Source organism: Myxine glutinosa, chromosome 4, assembly GCF_964187855.1.
Source record: "Myxine glutinosa chromosome 4, kmMyxGlut1.1, whole genome shotgun sequence".
In the NCBI taxonomy this organism is placed as follows: Eukaryota; Metazoa; Chordata; class Myxini; order Myxiniformes; family Myxinidae; genus Myxine; species Myxine glutinosa.
This window is the reverse complement of record NC_136264.1, coordinates 81,094,570-81,114,017: the sequence shown is the minus strand read 5'-3', so window position 1 is coordinate 81,114,017 and position 19,448 is coordinate 81,094,570. Positions and strand designations below refer to the sequence as shown.

Genomic DNA, 19,448 nt, shown 5'->3' with positions numbered 1-19,448 from the left:
CATGTTGTTGTTGTTGTATTCAATGAGTTTCCCTGAGTCATCCCGTCAGGTTTGGTTGAGATTGGATAAGTAACGACCGAATGTATCACGGTCAAAAATCATCAGACAGACAGACACCAAATGGAGTATTTTAGTATGATGTATGTATGTGTGTGTATGTAGGTATGTATGTGTGTATGTATGTGTGTTTATATGTGTGTATGTATATATGTGTGTGTGTGTGGGTATGTATGTGTGTATGTATGTGTGTATGTATGTGTGTATGTGTGTATGTGTGTGTATGTATGTGTGTATGTGTGTGTATGTGGGTATGTATGTGTGTTTATATGTGTGTATGTATGTGTGTATGTATGTGTGTATGTATGTGTGTGTGTATGTGTGTATGTGTGTGTGTATGTATATATGTGTGAATGTGTGTGTATGTATGTGTGTATGTATGTGTGTTTATATGTGTGTATGTATACATGTGTGTGTAGGTATGTATGTGTGTGTATGTGGGTATGTATGTGTGTATGTATGTGTGTATGTATGTGTGTATGTATGTGTGTATGTATGTGTGTATGTATGTGTGTGTGTATGTGTGTATGTATGTGTGTGTGTATGTATGTGTCTATGTATGTGTAGTGTACATATGTGTGTATGTGTGTATGTATGTGTGTGTATGTGTGTATGTATGTGGGTATGTATGTGTGTGTATGTGTGTATGTATGTGTGCATGTATGTGTATGTGGGTATGTATGTGTATGTGGGTATGTATGTGGGTATGTATGTGTGTGTATGTGTGTATGTGTGTGTATGTGGGTATGTATGTGTGTATGTATGTGTGTGTGTCTGTGTGTATGTGTGTGTATGTGGGTATGTATGCGTGTATGTATGTATGTGTGTGTGTACGTATGTATGTATGTGTGTGTGTATGTGTGTGTGTATGTATGTGTGTGTGTATGTATGTGTCTATGTATGTGTACATATGTGTGTGTATGTATGTATGTATGTATGTGTGTTTGTATGTACATCTGCAATGACAATTGATACAAACAAACAAATAAGGTCCAGCCGCAAGTATATCTTACTATTCCTACCGTCTTCATTTTTCCTTTTGTTTTGTAGGTTCATCATATTCCCCGTCGAATAACCTTCATGATGTCCAGCAAGTGATTTCCTCCAATCAGTTGGTGACGCATAGATGTCTGTTTGATGCATCAAAACAGGAGAGTATGTTATCTTTCATGTCAGCAAAAAACAAATTAGTCAAAATATAATTATCAAGATTCTCGAAGATTGTCAGAGTCTCACAGGATGGTGCACAGGTAGCACATTTGCCTTGGAGCTGTCCAGTCTGGGTTGGACTCAGGCAAACTATAAACTAAATGTTCGAATCCTTAATTTCCATATCTCTGGCTGCCTGCTACCTTCAGTAGAATGTCAGGCCTCGCCATCCAATTCATGAATAACATGCCAAAACTTTCCCTGAATTAGCCCACAAAATATGTATGTGTGTGTGTATGTATGCATATCTGTGTGTGTATGTGTGTATGTATGAGTATGTACTGTACATATGTATGTTTGTGTGTGTGTATGTATGCATATCTGTGTGTGTATGTGTGTATGTATGAGTATGTACTGTACATATGTATGTTTGTGTGCAAGTATGTATGCATGTATGTATGTATGCTTGTACGTATGTATGTTTGTTTGTACGTATGTGTATATGTATGTATGTATGTATGTATGTATGTATGTATGTACGTATGTGTATATGTATGTATGTATGTATGTTTGTACGTATGCATATATGTATGTACGTATGTATGTTTGTACGTATGCGTATATGTATGTATGTATGTATGTACGTATGCGTATATGTATGTATGTATGTTTGTACGTATGCGTATATGTATGCATGTATGTATGTATGTATGCGTATATGTATGTATGTGTAGTACATTCAGAGAATTGGAGTTGTAATTGTCATGGTTGTCTTTACTTATTGTCACCTTACTTATGTCACTTTACAGGTGGCGATTATCAGGCCAAAGGTAAGATCATGAGAAAGAACAGCATTCGATGTAGAAGGGACACAAGATGGCTGATTAAACGGGACATATACAAGGTTGTTGGTGATTTCAAATGTCTTCTGCCCTTCCTCTGCTCCAATTGGTTCATGTGTTTGTGAGAGTCAATATCTCTCTGGTTATTTTCAGAGAGCTGCCTTAGTATACAGGTGAGTCTGGCAATTCACCCAGGTTGATTGGAAGGGACTGCTAGCGGCAGCCATCTCTCTTCACGATTCGTCTCCCACATTTACTATCACCGATATTAACTCAGCCTGGGAATTCTTCCACAGAAATGTACACTCACTCTCACTCCTTATGTTGTTATTTCTTCTTCTTTTTTTTTTTTTTCTTTCTTTCTTTCTTTCTTTCTTTCTTTCTTTCTTTCTTTCTCTCTCTCTCTCTCTCTCTCTCTCTCCCATCTCTCAGTCCCCCATCTCTCACTCCCCCATCTCTCAGTTCCCCCTCTCTCAGTCCCCCCCTTTCTCAGTCCCCCCCCCCTTTCTCAGTCCCCCCCCTTTCTCAGTCCCCCCTTTCTCAGTCCCCCCTCTCTCTCTCTCCCCCCTCTCTCTCCCCCCTCTCTCTCCCCCCTCTCTCTCTCCCCCTCTCCCCCTCTCTCTCTCCCCCTCTCTCTCTACTCCTCTCTCCCCTCTCTCTCTCCCCTCTCTCTCTCCCCTCTCTCTCTCCCCTCTCTCTCTCCCCTCTCTCTCTCCCCTCTCTCTCTCCCCTCTCTCTCTCCCCTCTCTCTCTCTCTCCCCTCTCTCTCTCCCCTCTCTCTCTACTCTCTCTCCCCTCTCTCTCTCCCCTCTCTCTCTACTCTCTCTCCCATCTCTCCTCCTCTCTTCCCCTCTCCCTCCCCTCCTCTCTCCCCCCCTCTCTCTCTCTCCCCCCCTCTCTCTCTCCCCCTCTCTCCCTCTCTCTCTCCCCTCTCTCTCTCCCCTCTCTCTCTCCCCTCTCTCTCTCCCCCTCTCTCTCTCCCCCTCTCCCCCTCTCTCTTCCCCTCTCCCCCTCTCTCTCCCCTCTCCCCTCCTCTCTTCCCCTCTCTCTCCCCCCCTCTCTCTCCCCCTCTCTCTCTCCCCCTCTCTCTCTCCCCTCTCTCTCTCCCCCTCTCTCTCTACTCTCTCTCCCCTCTCTCTCTCCCCTCTCTCTCTCCCCTCTCTCTCTCCCCTCTCTCTCTCCCCTCTCTCTCTCCCCTCTCTCCCCTCTCTCTCTCCCCTCTCTCTCTACTCTCTCTCCCCTCTCTCCTCCTCTCTTCCCCTCTCCCTCCCCTCCTCTCCCCCCCCCCCCCCTCTCAAGCACACATTCATCCCATCTTGGCTTCAATTGTCCTACCCTTCTTCCCGCCCATGGTACACTGAATCTTGGGGTGAGGCAGTAGCTCTGAAACAACATGCTTTCTCTGCCTGGAAAGCAATCTCAGTTGATTCCAAGACCCCCGCAGCAAGTGCGTATCCACTCAAAGCAGAGCCAGAAAACAACATCTGTCCAAACTCAAGAATACACTTTCAAACTTGACTCCCTCCTCTGGTCACTAAAACCTGGTCACTTGAAATGGCACCACAGCCTACTCCGCTCGTAAAAGGCCGAATGCTTCAATTCAATGTCTGGTTTGAAATCTTGTGTCCCCAACCTCTCACTCAGGTTCCCATCCTTCCCTGCAGTACAAAACTGCTCCTGGTCTCTGTGTATTTTGCACCTGAGAAGGTGGAGACGGTTCTTTCAACCCTCGCCTCTAACTCTGCTGCTGGACCGGATGGTGCAATCAGCTCACATGTCTTAAAAACCTGTTCTGCTGCTTTGGCACATCCTCTCTCTGCCATTTTCACCCTACCATTTACCCTACCTAGGTCATCTCCCATCTGCTTGGAAATCAGCCAACATCACTGCACTAAATGTCAGCCAAAAAATGTGCAAAAATGGATCCCTTTAACTACAGACCTATTAGCTTACTTCCAATCATCAGCAAGGTTATGGAATCCATCATCGCAGTTGATATGAAGTCCTTCCTTTTCTCCAATAGCCTCATCTCAGATCACCAATTTGTATTCAGACCACGTCATTCACTCTACCTTGGACATGCTGCCTCTACTCACCCAACAATGGGATGGAGGCCCTCAATGTCGGACAAGAGATGAGGGCCATCTCTCTGGCCATATCTCATGCTTTTGATACAGTCTGCCACCCCGCCTTGCTCTCCAAACTCTCTGCCTATGGCATCCAAGGCCAACTCCACACATGGCTTACTAACTTCCTTTGCTCTTGTAACCAAAGTGTGGCTCTAAAGGAATCTTTTAATCTCCTCTCCCTGATAAGGCTGGAGTGCCCCAAGGCAGTGTTCTCGGCCAAGCCCTGTTCCTGATCTTCATCAATGATCTCTCTGACTCCCTGGAAAATCCTCCTTATCTATTTGCTGATGACTCCAACCTGTGCTCTGACATCCCTCGTCATTCAGATAAGCAGACTCCAGCCTCTTCCCTCTCTTCAGAGCTTGACAAAAATCGTAAAATGATCAAACACTTGGAATATGTCTTTCAATCATGAGAAATCTCACATTCTCACTGCCCCTCTCCCTCTCCGAAAGAACATTTGACCAACACCTCCTCCCCACCAATATACTTTCTGAACAATCCTCTCGAGGAAGTTCGGTCACTCAAACTCCTGGGGCTCACTATCAGCCACGATCTTTCTTGGGCAAACCACATTTCAAAATTGGCCTCCAAAGCCAGGCCCCGACTGGACATCCTCCGTCATTCAAAGTCCATCCTTGGTACATCCAAATTCCTATCCACCTACAAGGCCTTCATCCACAGCATGATGGAGTACTGCTCTCCCCTCTGGGTTGGCTCCCCTGCTTTACACACTGCTCAGCTTGACGCTGTGGAAACCAAGGCCTTGAAGCTCATTGGAATCTCCTGCTGTGATGACGCTCAGTCTATGGGTCTATCACTTTCCCATCACAATCATCACTTTTTCATCCGCAGCTCAATGGAATACTGTTCCCCCCTCTGGACTGGTGCTCCTGCCTCACACCTAGCTCGGCTTCACGCTGTTGAAACCAAAGCTTTCAGAATCATTGGAATCTCCTGTGATGAAGCTAACTCCGAGGGCCTTTCACTCACTCACCGCAGGCAGGTTGGTGGTCTTTCTGTCTTCTACCGACTCCTCTCCGGCCTTGCTCCCCCAGCTCTCTCTGTGCTCTGTCCCCCAAATAATCCTACAGGTCGCACAAGATCTGCCTGCAACTCTCTTATGGTTAAACTGCCAAAATCAAGACTCTCTGCTCACCTTCACTCCTCCATTCCCCTTTTCTCCCACCTCTGGAACAAACTCCCCCACTCCCTTCAATCCCACTCCTCCCTCCAGGTCTTTAAAACAGCTGTTCACCACCATCTCTTATCTTCCCCCATCCAAAACCTTGATCTTTTCTACCCCCGCTAATTCACCCCAGATCCACTTTTTTGAAATTCCAACTTCCTTCCTGGAAGTCCTTGCAGTGTCCATATGTTTTATACCTCTCCCACCTCCCACCAAGCCCTCTCCCTCCCACAGTTCTCTTGATGTCCCTGCTCTCAAATGTTGTGTTTGTGTCCTTCCCCCTCTCTCCCCATCTTGTCTACCGCTCCCCTTATTTTGTGTTTTTTGTGTCGGTTTGACTTTTTGTGTGATTAATGTTAGCTCTTTCACGAGACTTGATCTTGTATACAAAAAAAAAAAAAAAAAAAAAAAAAAACAGACAGGTCGGTGGTCTCTCTGTCTTGTTGCTCTTCCTCTCTGGTCTTGCACCCTTTGCTCTTTCCATGCTTTGTTCACCACAGGTTTCTGCAGGGTACACACAGGCCACCATCATCCCCTTCTGGTGAAACAACCTAAATCCAGGATCATTGCTCACCTCCACTCATTCGTTCCTCTTCTTTCCCACCTATGGAACCAGCTTCCACATTCTCTCTAATCTCATTCTTCCTTACAGGTGTTCAAGACAACTATTCCCCACCATATTAGAACATCCCCAATCCAAAAGCATGATCCTTTCTATCCTCGTTAACCCTCTCCCCCAACCCCTCCTTCCAAATTTCCAATTTTTCCTCCCTGTGAGTATCCTTCTGTATCCATCTGGTCCTTTCTTGTCCCCCATTTCTCTCCACACTGATTGTTTGTCCAGTTCGAAAAAATATATATGTACAAAAAACTGGATCTGGTTTTCATCCACAGCATGATTTGGATGAAAAACAATCTGGAGTGGAACTGGTTTTGTCTCTGATTGATGGAAACATGTCACGATCCCTCAAGCAATAGCTGTTGTAACACGTGGTCCCTGGTACCATAACAGTGAAGTGGTTTGTATTTGACATTACCACAATATCTATGGTAGTCAATTGTAAATGCTTTTCATGGCAATAGTGCTAATTGAGATTAAACAAGACTGAAAGTCTAACAGTGGCGTAGCAGGGCTTGTTTTATACTTCAGTTGAAGAGGAAACTATGACCCGGGTGGAGATACCAGTTAGCAAATAATGTAAGTATTAAAATTTTTTGAAGTACTCTAAGTCTCTAAGCTGTCTGTCACCATGGAAGTGAAGAGATTGCATTGACACACTGGGTTATTCTATAATCTATATGTTAGTCAGTTAGTCAACACTATCAAAGTGACGCCTTTACATCACAGCAATATTTGTTAGAAGAGCTCAAGAACACGATGAGCGACCTTGGTTAAGATGTGACGTGTTAGTTGCAGGCGTTGAGCATTCCAGCTTTTCATGCACGGTTGACGATCCTCCTCCCCCACTCCGACCTCCAACTCTCTACTCCTCCCCCCAACTTCCTTCCCCACCCCAACTTCCTCCCTCCCCACCCCCACCAACCACCGCCACCAACCCCAGCAAATTAGTTACGGCTTGTTAGCAGTTATCAGAATACAGATTCTCATAGAGTCATCAATGAACCATACACCGCTTCAATGCAGCAACCTTGCAGTCACGACACAGGGATTGCAATGTTACAATTATATTTACTATATTATTATTATTATTATTAATGTTATTATTATTATGAAGACAATGTCACTGAATTAATAAACCGAGGCTAATTCCTTACTCCCACGATAATTAGTACATCGCTTCTCAATGAGTCATCCATGAACCATACACCGCTTCAATCCAGTAACTTTGCAGTCACGTCAAAGGGATTGCAATGTTACAATTATATTTACTATATCATTATTATTATTAACGTTATTATTATTACTAAAACGATACTATTGCATTAAGAAACCCTGGCTAATTTGCCTGAAGCAGCCTGCAGGTGAGGCATGAAGGTATGAAGCCTAAGGCCTATACATGCTGTGTTGTTGGAAGAGCCGTAACGCTTATGCTTTCGATATTTGATGGTCATTTTAACAATCGGTTTGTTTGTGTTACACACTGAATGAAAAGAGTAAAGGTAGAGCATGCAGGTTGTGATATATGACAGGTTTGACGATATGTTCGGCCTGAACGGCATAGAAATAATAACGGCGGTGTGTGGAGGCAGCCCTCGTACGCTGGAATGACATCACAGACGTAATCACATCATCCCTGTCATGTGACCAGATAATCAGCTCTGATTGGTGTACGTTTGTGAGTGACATACATACATACATACATACATATATACATACATACGTACGTACGTACACACATACATACGGACAGACAAACATACAGGTATACGGACAGCCAAACACTGTTTTAGATGGCTTTACCCTATGGGCTACACCGTAAAAATTAAAAGAACATCATGCGAAAAGGCAGCAAAGGTAAGTAATTATGACAAATATTGATGTTATAGTAGTGGCACAAAATCACAGATTCACAGGTGTGAGGGAATAAAAGCATGACTTTTGTACCTTCAGTATTAGTCATTACTTTTTTGTCTGGGTCTTCATAGACTGGCTCATATATTTGAATCTCTTCATTCTCATTAATCTGTTCCTCATTCGAAAGAGGCACTCTGTCTGCACATTTGTGGAAACAACAGCAGTTCAATTGCTATTTTCTTCATAATTGACGACTTATCATTGAATAGGCAATAACAATTGAACAAATGTCAAACAAAATTATGAAACAAATGATTTCTTACCTTCTTCGTCGACTGTGTCATAAACATGACATTTCTCATATCTAAAAACAAAAATCACTGTTAATATTTATGTTAGAACCCTGGATAAGAAGAAGACCTAATGCATCCATGTATTTAATAATATCTTCCGTAAAATCCACATGTTATTTACTTTGGATCCAAACACTGCATTTCACATCCTCATTCCATTTAATGGAGCTTGTCACACAGAAGATGTGGGTGGTAAGCAGACAAGATAATGCCAGGCAATGATAGGTAAAGCAAACAGGGTTTTAGGTTGTATTTGTAGAAATCAAAAGAAATGGTTTAACCCTGTACAGAAATGTAGTGAGGCCCCATCTATAATATCTTGTGCAGTTTTCGTCACCACATCACAGGAAGGATACAAATGTCACATGGAGGGTTCAGCGCAGGTCTACTAGATTGATTCCGGGCCTAGCTAGACTCAGCTATGAGGAGCAGCTAAAGGAGACAGTGCTTTATACATTTCAGAGATGTTTAACATAATGAAGGGCACAGACAAAATAAGTGCAGAAGAGTTATTCAGCAAAATGGGCAGTGATAGGACCAGCCTCAGAGTAAAGCATAGGAGAGTTAAGATTGTTGTAATTACGTAAGCATCTTTCACTTAAAGAGTAGTTAATGCATGAAATGGTCTCCCTTGAAAGGCAGTAGCAGCAGAAACAGTAGATAAGCTTATATGAAAATTAGATAGGTACCTAGATGCATTGGAGATAAAGGTGTCAGCTGCTGGACCCCACCCACATTTGCGACTCAACTCCACCCACCATGGCACCCAGACAAAATAATATGGCCGCCATATTGGTTTTCTCGTGGGCATAAGACATCAGACCTGTAGGTCTCTGCTGAATATACACTGCCCAGGTTTGTTGCGTTAGATTTCCATTGGCTTTGTTTGGGTCGAGTGCTACGATGAAGAACCCAGAAAATTATCAATGTCTAATAAAAATTATTAGTAAGGTTTAATCAAGCCCATCAGCACGCACTGTACACACCTCCCGAACAAAATAGCATTACGTAATTTTTGAACGGTCCCATATTGGGGTTAAACAATCTGTGACCATGTGACAAATCAGTTTGTTCTGAAATAACCGTGGTGGAGACTAACATGGATGAGAGCTGTCAAGTTAATATTATAATAGCGCATTAAATATGCGTTTCCCAATTGCGCTGGCCATTTTTTAAGAGTGCTCATGCTCGTTTCCCAAATGGCCCGTTACCAGATTTTGTCACAGGTTGTGACCACCATACGGTCATTCCTGTTTATATATACATATGTAGTCATTCGTGTTGAAAGCGAAATATAATACGTGAAGTAGCGATGTTAGGAACGCATCCTCCACTTATTCCAATAATTCTTATGAGAAAAATTGCTTTGATTCATCACAATTCTCAGGAACGTATCCCCGACGTAAACCGGTGTCTGACAGTGGTTGGACAAAGTATTATGGCATTTTACTTCATCACAACCAATCAAGTTTGCCACTTGTCGACCTGTTTGTTTGCGAACGGGTACGTTTTTCATGGAAGTCCTTCACAAACTTGCTGTCCATGTCGGACGTGCGACTGAGGGTGCTACAGGAATGTGGAATTTATTGGTTTCATGCTTTAGCATTCGCCGTTTCTGCATTGTCTGTTTGCTTATGGCCTCCCACCCGTGCGTAGCACGGGTACCTCACTAGTTACAGTAATACAACAATTACAATACCTCCTGAGACAGACATCAAGTGCATCTGTATGACTTCCGCCATTGTCATGGCACTTTTGGCACAAGGAGGCATTCTGATTGTTGTATTACTGTAGCATGTTATTATAACTCTTGTTATTATGTACTACTGTTATTACTGTAATATGTTATAATTAGTAAAGAGCCCGTCAAGATGACAGGTTGGAACAGTTTATTTGATGGTGCAGCCTCGTGAGCATGCCAAAGTCTGAAGCTTCGGCCTAGTTTCTGGTGTGCTTATATATTCGTTATTTATTAGACATCCTATGGACATAAATGAACACTTGTTTTACTCTGTGCGCATTGCACATCACGTGCAGCGAATTTCACCTCCCTGCGCCTTGTATTTTTTTGTTTTTTAACGCTTCTTTACACCACCCTTGAGGATCAGCTTGCAAGCCACCATCTACAATCCCAATAGAACAGACATACTTACTCTTTTATGGAAAATGTTTTTCGAGTTTGTTTTTACCTCCAAAATAGACTACAGTGAACACACATTCGTGTTAAAAGATTGGCCTTTAAAACCTACCCTTATGAAGGGGGACAGACATCTGTACAAACACGCAAACTGATATTGAGCTTATTAGTAGATGATGGTATAATGGTATAATAAAAACCCTGGTAGATGGTATAAACAAATCTTGTATAAGCAGCTGAAACCGTGTCCTGGGACTTATGACTCACCCTGTAGTTACTAATGCACTTTGTCCCCCTTTTCACCTGTCTGTGGAATAATGTCTCTTCCTCTATCCAAATTAGTCCTACATTCGAATCCTTCAAGGTGGTGGCTGACATTTATTTTCAACATTTTAAATTTTATTTTATTATTACTTTTTAATATATATATATATATATATATATATATTTATTACTCACATTATTTTATATTTTATATTTTATTAAATTTATTTTATTTATTTAAAATTTTATTTTTTATAAAATTTTATTTAAAATGTATTTATTTAAAATTTTATTAAATTAAAATATATATATTTAATATTTTATATTACTCACATTTATTTTATATTATTTTATTACAGCAAAGAGGGGAAATATTTATTTTATTATTACTCACAACCGAATCATTTTATTTGAGGCATAGGTGGTGATTGTGAATGAATTGCCACAAGGAGGCATCAGGAGGCTACCAGATGCCAGCTAAAATGCTCAACTTTTCAAGGGTGTGTGAAACAGTTTGATATGCCTACGTGGAACAAACACAACACCATGGAGAAAAAGAGAATCTTTCCTTACAACTAATTTGTATCTCAGTCACTCCATGAAGGACATGTCAATTTTGCTTCTGCGGCAGTGTGTTCCTAAGTGGTATCAATTGAATGGTTTGATTTGCCACGTAACATGTTCATACAAAGAGGCAGCATTATTGGCCACACTGCACTGCACCATGTTTGCTGGAGCATTTGAATGACACCTTTCTTTAGGGATGGCGATGAAGGGCAGGTATAGGAATGAAAAGTCTGGGTGATCAGGTGGTTTTTGTGGAGGATTCTGCTTCTGAACCATCAAAAAATTAGTAAACTTCAAAAAAGTAGTACTGTATTTTGAAATTTAATGCTGAACAACCAAATTTTAAATGCAGGATATTAATTTCAATATTTCAAATTATTTCAAAATCACGACTGAAAAATGGCTCGAATTTTTTGTGAGAAATTTGCCCGAAGCATGGCTCGAATTTTTTGCGAGAAATTTGCCAGAAAAATGGCTCAGATGTTTTGCAAGACATTTGCCCGAAAAATGGCTCAGATTTTTTGCAAAACATTTGCCCGAAAAATGGCTCGAATTTTTTGCGAGAAATTTGCCCGAAAAATGGCTCAGATATTTTGCAAGACATTTGCCCCCAAAATGGCTCGAATTTTTTGTGAAAAATTTGCCCGAAACATGGCTCAGATTTTTTGAGACATTTGCCCGAAAAATGGCTCAATTTTTTTGCGATAAATTTGCCTGAAAATTGACTCAACTTTTTGGCGAGAAATGCTCCCAAAAATGGCTTGGATTTTTTGCAAGAAATTTATTTTATTTAATATACGACCTAGACCTGTCACACAAACAAACCTCCTTTATAAAGATGGAAAGAAACGTTTTGCTCGAGGCAACAATAACACACAAACACACACGGTGAAGATGCTATACAAAATATAAAACACAGGATTAATCATCTCAAACTTGCATATAATTGGTATTCAAGCTATGAAATCAAACTATGGTATAATTAGACATAACATTTTATGGTTAGATGAGACAACTTCGTCAAACCGTGCCGAAAGCTGGTTGGGCGCACTGCTGGAGGCCATAGGCCTTGTGGCATGCCTTAAAGCATGGGTGGTGTAAGCGAACACACTTAGGAAAGGGGCACGGATAACTTTAACATAATAGACATTCAAGATTTAAAAAATCAATATATGGTGAAATTAAATGTGAAAATATGGTTAAATTAAACAACTTTATGAAAGATGCTTAAGGCTGATTGGGGGCTCAATATTAAAGTAGGTCGCACAGAGGCATGATATTAATTGGTCTGCCTGAGTGCACACTGACTTACTGAATGTCTGACTCACACTTTAACAATAGAGCTAATAATTTCAAATACACAAACAATATCTTAGATACACCATCAATCAGAAATCCCTTTCCTGAACATTCTGGAACAGACAAAGCCCATGAGTAACATTTCATGTGGAAAGAAAGTCCATTCCACAAGACCTTTTTATCTATTTGTGAATATTTGCACAATTAAAAGTTATAGTACTTACACATCCAAATGAGTCCCAGGAGAGAAGCCTTTAGCCCTGTAAAACACAAAGTCAATGCGTGGTTATGGTTAGCGTACATGATGTGTGTTATCTGAAGTCATAAACGGCTCGATATTTGGACTGTGAAGTCATTGCGATCTGGACACATGGAAGGAACTCTAACAACAACATCCTAACTTTCATACCAGTTGCTCAAAATATTTATCTACCGCAATATATTTCCACTAGTGTGGTCACCCGTGGGAATCCCACGGGCATGGACGTGTGTGACATTTCGACATATTGAGTTCGATGCTGCACCTGCATATTCAGGTTCACAAAATGGTTACTGCCAATATATCAGATCCACAATTAATCTAATCTACACAATGTATTTACTTCTGATAACATATGAATGCATGTGCGTGCACATGGGAAATACAGTTTGAAATGTGTGATTACATCTCATGTAAAATGTTACTTCAAGAGCTCAAATCCTATCCCTCCCCACCCACATCCCTCCCACATCACGCACACTGCACCAGGGAGTGGATCACCCACGGGGGAGTGTCACACACACATGAGGGAGTGGGTCACACACACACACACACACACACACACACACACACACACACACACACACACACACACCTTGTTTTTTTTATTTTTGTTTCTCACAATTCTATCTCTTATGATTTTCAATTCTTATGTCCAACGATGCTCCGATTCAATTCGAATGCCCAACGACGCTCCGATTCTTATGTCCAATTACTCACACACACACACACACACACACACACACACACACACACACACACACACACACACACACACACACACACACACACACACACACACACACACACACACACACACATTATCCAATACTTCATCCGGATTCATTGCAGCTGCTCTTGTATATGTTTGCTGAGCACACATTACCTTCCAATGTCTTTGTTGCTCAGCATCCCGTGCAAGTCTGTGTTAACGTTCATTGGCGATCTCATTCTGTTCCCTCATTATTTAATTCATTTTGGAATTATTTAATTTATTATTTAATTATCTAATTATTTAATTATTGAATTAATTATTTAATTTAACATTATTTATTTCATTTTCTCATTCTGTTCCCTCATTATTTAATTCATTTTGGAGAGAGGATTTACCAACGTGAGTGGCGACACGTAAAGGATGCTCCGCCCTTCTCCCCAAGTGCAGAGTACCTAATTGCAACTTGTTATTGTGACTACGTCTAAAGAATGAAACATTCCGACGATATTGTAGCGACCCTTGGGTCCCCCAAGCGAGACCAGCAACAGAATCTCCTTGCTCCAGCCGGTGACGTAACCGGCGGGCAAACCACGGCACCGGGGTGGCCGGTCACGTGACCACCAAAGCGTGCCGCGCATGCGGTTATAATCCTTTGCACCTGTCGGTCACGTGACCACCAAAGCGCGCCTCGCCTGAGAGGCGTGGCTTTCGGTTTCGGTTGTGCTTTCTGGTTTTGATATATATGCAGCCCGATAAATGGGCTTTGGAGAGTTCCCGAGTTGGTTTTTACAATAAACATCTTCTCGGACGAGTTTGTGTCTTGCCCGTCACTTCGTCCGTCTCAAGCAAGAGCCCTGCTCTTCACTGGTGACCCCGACGTGATCTGAACACTCAATGGACACCGCAGTGTCCCTCAAATTGCCCACCTTCTGGGAAGCACATGCCGCCGTCTGGTTCGCGCAGGCGGACTCCCAGTTCACCCTGCGTAGCATAACGGAGGACGCCACGCGATACCATTACGTGGTCACCGCGCTTGGCTCCGCGACCGCCGCCCGCTGCCTGAGCTTCTTTCAGAACTCGCCCGCTGACAGCAAGTACGACGCCATCAAGGCACTTCTTCTGGGCGCTTTCGCCCTCTCCCCGGCTGAGCGCGCACGACGCCTGCTCGACCTTCCTGAGCTCGGCGATACGCGCCCGTCCGAATGCATGGACTACAGGCTCGCGTTGCTCGGCGAGCACCCCTCGGATTTCCTGTTTCGGGAGCTTTTTCTTCGCCAGGTCCCGGCCCAGGTACGGGTCGCCCTGGCAGGCACGACCATCGTGAACCCCCGCGACCTCGCCAAGGAGGCCGACAAGATCGATTCGGCAAGCCAGCTCGCCGGAGCGGCGAACCAGCTTGTCGGGGTGGTGGCCGGGAGCCCAGGCGCCCGCGATGCAGTTTCCTTCCCAGAGGCCGCCGGGCCGGCGCGACTGGCAGCGGCGACGCCGCGTCGCCCGGATCCGACGCGTCGACCGGAGCCCCCGCCGGACCCGGCCTAGTGTTATTTCCACGCCAGGTTCGGGCGGCAGGCCAGATCATGTCGACCCCGTGCATGTTCGGCAAGTCGGGAAACGGGCGGGCCGGCGTTCCCTACAAGCAATGAACGCCGGCCATTTCCGGAAACCTGCTATTCATCGCGGACCAAGCGTCGGGGCGGTGCTTTCTCTGCGACACCGGCGCCCAGCTGAGCATCATTCCTGCTTCGGCGAAGGACAGGCGGGCCGCCGTTTGCGGCCCCTCCTTAATCGCGGCCAACGGCTCCACCATCCGCACCTTCGGCCCACGCACCGTCGCCCTCTGCTTCGGCAGCCAGCTCTTTCACTGGGAGTTCGTGACGGCGGACGTCCCCATGGCTTTGCTCGGGGCCGATTTTCTGTGCGCCCACGGGCTGCTGGTCGACGTGAAACGCCGGCGTCTCGTCAACGCCGAAACTTTCAGCTCCCTGGCATGTGCCTTGAGCCGTTCAGCGCCCACCGAGTTTTCCTGCGTCCTCCCATTGGCAGACGACTTCGCACGTCTCCTCGCGGAGTTCCCGGCCCTCACGCGACCGACGTTTTCGGCCATCGCGATGCGTCACGGCATCGAGCATCACATCCCCACTACGGGCCCGCCAGTGTACGCCCGGGCTCGCCATCTCGATCCCGCCAAACTCGCCGTCGCCAAGGCCGAGTTCGCCGCGCTGGAGCGCCTCGGCATCGTGCGGCGCTCCGACAGCGCCTGGACCTCGCCGCTGCACATCGTCCCGAAGCCGGGGAAGCATGGCGGCCATGCGGCGACTACCGCCGCCTTAACGACGCCACTACCCCCGACAGGTACCCCGTCCCGCACATCCAGGATTTTTCCGCCCGGTTGGCGGGGCGGACCATTTTTTCAAAAGTGGACCTGATTCGGGGGTTCCACCAGGTGCCCGTCCGCCCGGCCGACATCCCGAAGACGGCCGTTATTACACCTTTCGGCCTCTTTGAATTCCTCCGGATGCCCTTCGGCCTCAAAAACGCGGCACAGGCGTTCCAGCGCCTGATGGAAAGCATGCTGCGCGACTTGCCGTTCCTCTACACCTACCTGGACGACATCCTCGTCGCCAGCACATCCAGAGCCGAGCACCCCCTCCTCCACCTCCGGACGCTGTTCGGCCGCCTCAGCGAGCACGGATTGATCGTCAACCCGGCCAAATGTCACTTTGGTGCGGCAACGATCGACTTTTTGGGCCACCGCATCACCCGGACCGGCGCCGTGCCGCTACCGGCCAAAGTCGAGGCCATCGCCGTTTTCCCGCGCCCTCGCTCCGTCAAGGCGCTGCAGGAGTTCCTCGGGATGGTGAACTTTTATCACCGCTACGTGCCCCGAGCAGCGCAACGCATGCGGCCCTTAGACGCCGCCCTCCGTGGCCAGCTGGCGAAACGCGACGTTGTCTGGTCCACGGACATGGACGCTGCTTTTACCGGCGCAAAACGGGCCCTCGCCAATGCCACGCTGCTGGCCCACCCGGTACCCCAGGCTCCCATCGCCCTCACCACGGATGCCTCCGACTACGCCATGGGCGCGGTCCATGAACAATGGGTAAACGGGGCCTGGCAGCCGCTCGCGTTCTTCAGCCGGCAACTCCTGCCCAACGAGTTGAAGTATAGCACCTTCGACCGCGAGCTCCTCGGGCTGTACCTGGCCGTCCGCCATTTTCGCCACCTCCTGGAGGGCCGCCCGTTCACGGCTTTTGTCGACCACAAGCCGTTGGTTTTCGCCATGGCCAAGGTCACGGAGCCATGGTCGGCCCGCCAGCAGCGCCACTTCTCCGCCGTGTCGGAGTACACCACGGACATCCGGCACGTCGCCGGGAAGGACAACGCCGTGGCCAACTGCCTTTCTCGAGCCGGCGCCAATGCCGTCCACCTCGGCGTCGATTTCGCCCTAATGGCAACGGACCAGGCCACCGACGGCACGGTGCAGGCGCTCCGGGTGGCGCAACGGGCCTCCGCTTGGCTGACGTCCCCTTCGCGGACACGGTCCTGCTGTGCGACATCTCCCAAGACTGACCTCGCCCCGTTGTGCCGGTCACCTGGCGGCGTCGCATTTTTACTTCGCTCCACGGCCTCTCTCACCCGGGCCGGAAGGCGTCCCAGAGGCTGGTGGCGGCGCGTTTCATCTGGCATGGGCTACGACGGGACGTCTGCGACTGGGCCAACGCCTGCACACCCTGCCAGCGGGCCAAAGTCCACCGTCATACCCAGGCTCCGCTGGCTCCCTTCACCATGCCCGAGCGACGGTTCGACAACGTCCACGTGGATCTGGTGGGTCCCCTTCCCCCATCGCAGGGGTTCACCCACCTGCTTACCATGGTGGACAGGACCATCAGGTGGCCGGAGGCCGTGCTCCTCGCCTCCACCACCACCGCCGACGTGGCCCAGGCGTTCATCGCCACCTGGGTCGCGCGTTTCGGCGCACCAGCGGACATCTCGTCGGACCGCGGCCCACAGTTCACGTCCGAACTATGGGGCGTGGTCGCCCGCACGTTGGGCGTTACCCTGCACCGCACCACGGCCTACCACCCCCAGGCCAATGGGTTGTGCGAGCAGTTCCACCGCTCCATGAAGGCCGCACTCATGGCCGGCCTCCAGGACGACGGCTGGGCCGACCGGCTCCCGTGGGTCCTTTTGGGCCTCCACACGGCTCCCAAAGAGGACCTCCAGGTGTCCACCGCCGAGCTGGTGTAAGGCCAGGCCCTCCGCGTACCGGGCGAGTTCATTCCCGACGCCACCAGCCCCTGGTCCGCCGCGCGCCAGCGCACGGACTTCCAGGAGGCCGCCCGACGTTTCGCCCCGGTGCCCACGTCCCGCCATGGCGACCCCCAATCCTACGTCCCCCCAGCACTCCGCATGGCGGAGTACGTCTTCGTGCGCCACGACGCGCACCGGGGGCCGCTCTGGCCACCATACGATGGACCCTTCTGGATCCTACGATGGGACAACAAGTCCTTCATCGTCAACATCGGTGGCCGGGCGGACCAGATTTCGCTGGACCGCCTCAAGCCGGCCCACATGGACGTCGGCCAGCCGCTACTGCTGGCTCTCCCACCGTGGCGCGGCCGCCCCCCGTCCACTGCACCCCCCCCCCCCCCGCCACCACACCGGACACCCCCCCCCCCCCCCCCCCCCCCCCCCGCGACTGGCCAGGGGTCGTTTCGGTCGGGTCATCCGGACCCCCCTCAGGTTGACCTTCCTGGATCAAGTCCATTCTGGGGGAGCATGTGTAGCGACCCTTGGGTCCCCCAAGCGAGACCAGCAACAGAATCTCCTTGCTCCAGCCGGTGACGTAACCGGCGGGCAAACCACGGCGCCGGGGTGGCCGGTCACGTGACCACCAAAGCGTGCCGCGCGTGCGGTTATATTCCTTTGCACCTGTCGGTCACGTGACCACCAAAGCGCGCCTCGCCTGAGAGGCGTGGCTTTCGGTTTCGGTTGTGCTTTCTGGTTTTGATATATATGCAGCCCGATAAACGGGCTTTTGAGAGTTCCCGAGTTGGTTTTTACAATAAACATCTTCTCGGACGAGTTTGTGTCTTGCCCGTCACTTCGTCCGTCTCAAGCAAGAGCCCTGCTCTTCAATATAAAGAATACAGCTCAAATGGAAAAGTCCCTTGGGAAAAAGTCTTTTGGGCGGTGTATAAGACCATTAGATTGCACCTTTGTGTCCCACGAAAATCAATGTTACTCTTTATGTTACAGCATACAAAATGACATTTTTTAAATTAAAGATTTCAAATAAACTTATTTAAAGTGTACGTGGAAATAACGTATAAAATCAAGAACGAAAAAATATCTCTCGACAATGTCCCGTCTGTTTATTTATTTATTTTACACATGTGAATTACATGTCCATGCACACGTGAAATGGAGTTTGTTTATCAATCCTGGATGTGAGAACACAATTCAGCCTTGTAAACTCGTGCGGAAAAAAAAACATCGATGGAATTAATGGTGTGTTTGAACAGGATTACCTCGACTTCCGTACAATAATGATGAATGAAATTAGAACGAAGAATATCTGTCGGCAATTTTCCGTCTGCGGCGATACGTGAAAGAAGCTGTGCCCCTCCCCCCACATTATTGTGACGACGTATAAATTAAATATTTCATCGTGATGACTGTCATCAAATGGAAAAGTCCGCCACGAATTTTAAATATTTCTCGGCCCGAAAAATGGCTCAGATATTTTGCAAGACATTTGCCCCAAAAATGGCTTGAATTTGTTGCGAGAAATTTGCCGGAAAAATGGCTCAGATATTTTGCAAGACATTTTCCCCAAAAATGGCTTGAACTTTTTGCGAGAAATTTGCCCAAAAAATGGCTCAGATATTTTGCAAGATATTTGCCCCAAAAATGGCTCGAATTTTTTGCAAGAAATTTTCCCGAAAAATGGCTCAGATTTTTTGAAAGGCATTTGCCCAAAAAATGGCTCAGATATTTTGCAAGACATTT

The 19,448-nt window shown here is 46.9% G+C and overlaps 1 protein-coding gene across 7 annotated transcripts in view; it reads right to left on the bottom strand.

The window, feature by feature from the left end:
* LOC137424912 (uncharacterized) overlaps positions 1 to 19,448 on the bottom strand; it is a 130,427-nt gene that overhangs the window by 37,590 nt on the left and 73,389 nt on the right. For 5 of the 7 annotated variants that reach the window (XM_068112809.2, XM_078776080.1, XM_068112807.2 and 2 more), the window contains 4 exons: positions 12,687 to 12,722; positions 8,166 to 8,206; positions 7,933 to 8,040; positions 1,080 to 1,187 (listed from right to left, as the gene is read on the bottom strand). In XM_068112809.2, the coding sequence (XP_067968910.2) occupies positions 1,080 to 1,187; positions 7,933 to 8,040; positions 8,166 to 8,206; positions 12,687 to 12,722 (293 nt within the window). Of the gene's footprint in view, positions 1 to 1,079; positions 1,188 to 5,786; positions 5,871 to 7,932; positions 8,041 to 8,165; positions 8,207 to 12,686; positions 12,723 to 19,448 lie in introns of all 7 variants that reach the window. The other 2 variants (XM_078776077.1, XM_078776078.1) reach the window with 1 other exon arrangement.